Raw genomic sequence first — 1,510 nt, 5'->3', positions numbered from 1 at the left:
AATTAATTAAAACAAAATAATTGGTATTAGAATTAAATCAACTCCAATAAGATTAAAAGAATAGAAAAAGAGTACAATGGTGGGGACACAAATTGGACCATCCACTTGCATATGTAAATTGTCATCTTGATTAAACCAATAAATACCATACATACAAGAGACACCTCATCATCAAACTCTTTTTATTTCTCTTAATCTAAGACCCTCCGCTCCCTAGAGGAGTTGCTCGGACAGTAATCATTCTTCATTTTCAATTTGAAGGTTGTGAGTTTGAGTTATCAACAAAGGATTAAAAAAAAAAAAGGACCTCCCTAGACTCCCCCACCCCACCCAACCCAACCCAAAAGAAAAAAGCTCAAAACCAACAACTTAAATTCCTTTCTCTTAGCTTGCAACTTCCATGCAATATTCTCAAGAAGTGTATCAAAAACAAACTCTCTCATTTCTCCAAAACACTTTCCTTTCTTTCCCTTTCATTTCTCACTAGTTAACATACTATTGTTGTCACATACACTCATAAAAAAATACTTTTTCTTCTAAGGAAGAAGAAGAAGAAGAAATTCACACTTCTATCAAGAACTCAAAGGTTTTCACCAGCAAATCTCTGACACATGTCGCGACTTGTATTTTTTCTCTTATTTTTTGTGGTGGCTACACCTATAACCAATGGACTAAATCCACGAAAACTCGATGAGGGTGAAAATAAATGTGGAGGTTGTCCTTGTAACAAACCTTGTATTCCACCTTCTCCTCCACCACCACCACCGTCACCACCACCACCATCACCACCACCGCCAAAGAAACCACCAAGTGGCTATGACTGCCCTCCTCCTCCTTATTCCGGTGGCGGCGGTGGTGGTGGTGAAAATGTTCCCTATCCTCCAAATTCACAATACATATATATGACTGGTCCACCAGGGAATTTGTACCCCGTTGACCATGATTTTGGTGGTGCAAAAAGGAGCTTTTCTAGTGGATTTCCACTTTTGATTGGTGGATTTTTCTTGGGATTGTTTTATTTTTTGTGAAATCCAAGATCAAATCAAATAAGAATAAGAAGAAGAAGCAGCAAATTTCAGAGATCAATAATTTTAGTGGCTATGAATATTCTATATGTATTAGGTAATTGGTCCTAATTAATTGGCTGTAATCTTGATATGTTATTCATGTGTTTCATAACCTTATAGTTTTTCTTCCACTTTTTTTGTAAAATCAAATTGTCAATCCTTAATCAAGAGATATGTTATCATCTGTTCATATTTATATTCTACTCCATCCGTTTATTTTTACTTGTCATTGTTTCACTTAGTACATCTATTAAGAAAATAAATATTGATATAGGTATTTTATCGCACTATTCCTGTTTATTATTATTTAGTATAAGGTCTTGGAAAACGATTTGGAGAATAAGTATTTAATGCTGATGATAAAACATTCTTGATATGTCAAAAGTGAACGGAGTGAGTACTTTCTCCATGTACTTTTCTTTTTTGTGAATATCATCTCCTTA

At 34.7% G+C, this 1,510-nt stretch overlaps 1 protein-coding gene across 1 annotated transcript; it reads left to right on the top strand.

The window, feature by feature from the left end:
- The first annotated feature begins 342 nt into the window (after nt 1-342).
- On the top strand, nt 343-1,263 carry LOC125869201 (uncharacterized). The gene has a single exon (XM_049549764.1). The coding sequence runs from the start codon at nt 612-614 to the stop codon at nt 1,026-1,028; it is 417 nt and encodes a 138-aa protein (XP_049405721.1). The 5' UTR covers nt 343-611; the 3' UTR covers nt 1,029-1,263.
- Nucleotides 1,264-1,510: the final 247 nt, after the last annotated feature.

This window comes from Solanum stenotomum, chromosome 6 (assembly GCF_019186545.1).
Source record: "Solanum stenotomum isolate F172 chromosome 6, ASM1918654v1, whole genome shotgun sequence".
NCBI classification, from domain to species: Eukaryota; Viridiplantae; Streptophyta; class Magnoliopsida; order Solanales; family Solanaceae; genus Solanum; species Solanum stenotomum.
Note: the sequence above shows the minus strand (reverse complement) of the source record. Positions and strands in the feature narration are given on the sequence as shown.

Excerpts from the sequence above, each read along its gene's own strand:
- LOC125869201 (XM_049549764.1), top strand. The coding sequence starts at position 612 with ATGTCGCGACTTGTATTTTTTCTCTTATTTTTTGTGGTGGCTACACCT.